Raw genomic sequence first — 1,242 nt, 5'->3', positions numbered from 1 at the left:
AAATGGGTGATAGCAATTAACAATGTGTTCCCTGCTGTTTAAGGATATGTGAAGTGGCCCAATAGTTGGCACGATAGACAAGATGGATGGCTGTGATGTTGTATTCGTGGGCAAGCTGTCTTCAGTTGGATTGTTAACCGTACCAGTGGTCAACGGAAATGAGTAGGAGCAGTGATCAGCCAAAGTATTATCATGTTCCTGAGGAGCATCAGTCAACCCAGGATGACAGCCAATGAACTTCTGAAATGTTTCATATACATTTTGCCTGCAATAGAATTGGCAAGGCCAATCCCCTGGCTGAAAAACAATAAACTTCTTCATATAAGCAGCCAAGCCAGTGTTCATTACAACATCATATGCAATATCAAAGTCCTCCTTTGACTTCAGTCTGAGCTCTATGAAATCCAACAAATGTAAATCATCCATTTTCCGCATTGTTCTAACATTATCATTGTCACAATACTGATGTACATTGATCCTGTGTCTCTCGAGTTCGGGATTAAAAAATGCTTCGGTAAGCCAGTCTGGCATCACAGACGCATAACTAGAACTGATATCATGCATGCATGACGCAGATGTAATTAATTGTTCGCAGGATTCAATGTCAATGCCATTTTGGTCATGAACACAATTAGCTTGATCGACGGTTACTGCTGGGATATCCTTAAAGGCTTTCACAACGATTGTGCACATTCTCTTTGCCTCAGAAGACTCGTCGTTTTGTGGCCTTTTCTTTGTGTGCACCGATGTGTAGTCATCAATGATAAGTACAAGGAGCCACTTGAATTCTATTGCTTGTTTTACAAAATCCTCAAATGATTGGGAGTGACATTCAGACATTGTGTTTAAGATATTATTTACAGTTCTTCTTGCACAGCAGTGCCCCATAATGTGTTGTGTTTCAATACCTTCTTGATTTATTTGATTGCTTCTGAGGTAGAGTGCATGGTCTATTTGCAGAAGATTACATGTTTGGCTCAGACAGTAGCATAAGTTGTAAATGAATGAAACCACCCTCTTTTTGTTCAGACAAACACGAACTGCTGAGTGCCTAGAACTTGTTATTGACTCCAGAATAGTGTCAAACAACTTTGTTGCACCAGCAGAAATACAAAACTCCCTAAAGCTGTCTGGATCATACACAGTTTCTTTCTTGTTTGTTACCATCTCAGAGTAAATTCTCCTTTTGACCATCTCAATTTCCTTTTTCATGTCACACCCTGTAGTAGATGAGTATAACAT

General features: G+C 39.7%; 1 protein-coding gene across 1 annotated transcript; it reads right to left on the bottom strand.

Annotated features, from left to right (window-relative positions):
• Positions 1–143: 143 nt before the first annotated feature.
• Positions 144–1,242, bottom strand: LOC144641012 (uncharacterized; the record flags this gene model as incomplete). The annotated part of the gene is made up of 1 exon (XM_078500073.1): positions 144–1,242. A coding segment is annotated over exon 1 (1,099 nt), but the record flags the coding sequence as incomplete, so codon positions are not given.

The sequence above is a fragment of the Oculina patagonica genome, unplaced genomic scaffold (assembly GCF_052425735.1).
Source record: "Oculina patagonica isolate OP01 unplaced genomic scaffold, crgOcupat unplaced61, whole genome shotgun sequence".
Lineage (NCBI taxonomy): Eukaryota > Metazoa > Cnidaria > Anthozoa > Scleractinia > Oculinidae > Oculina > Oculina patagonica.
The sequence above is the reverse complement of the archived record's forward strand: the minus strand, read 5'-3'. Positions and strand labels throughout refer to the sequence as shown.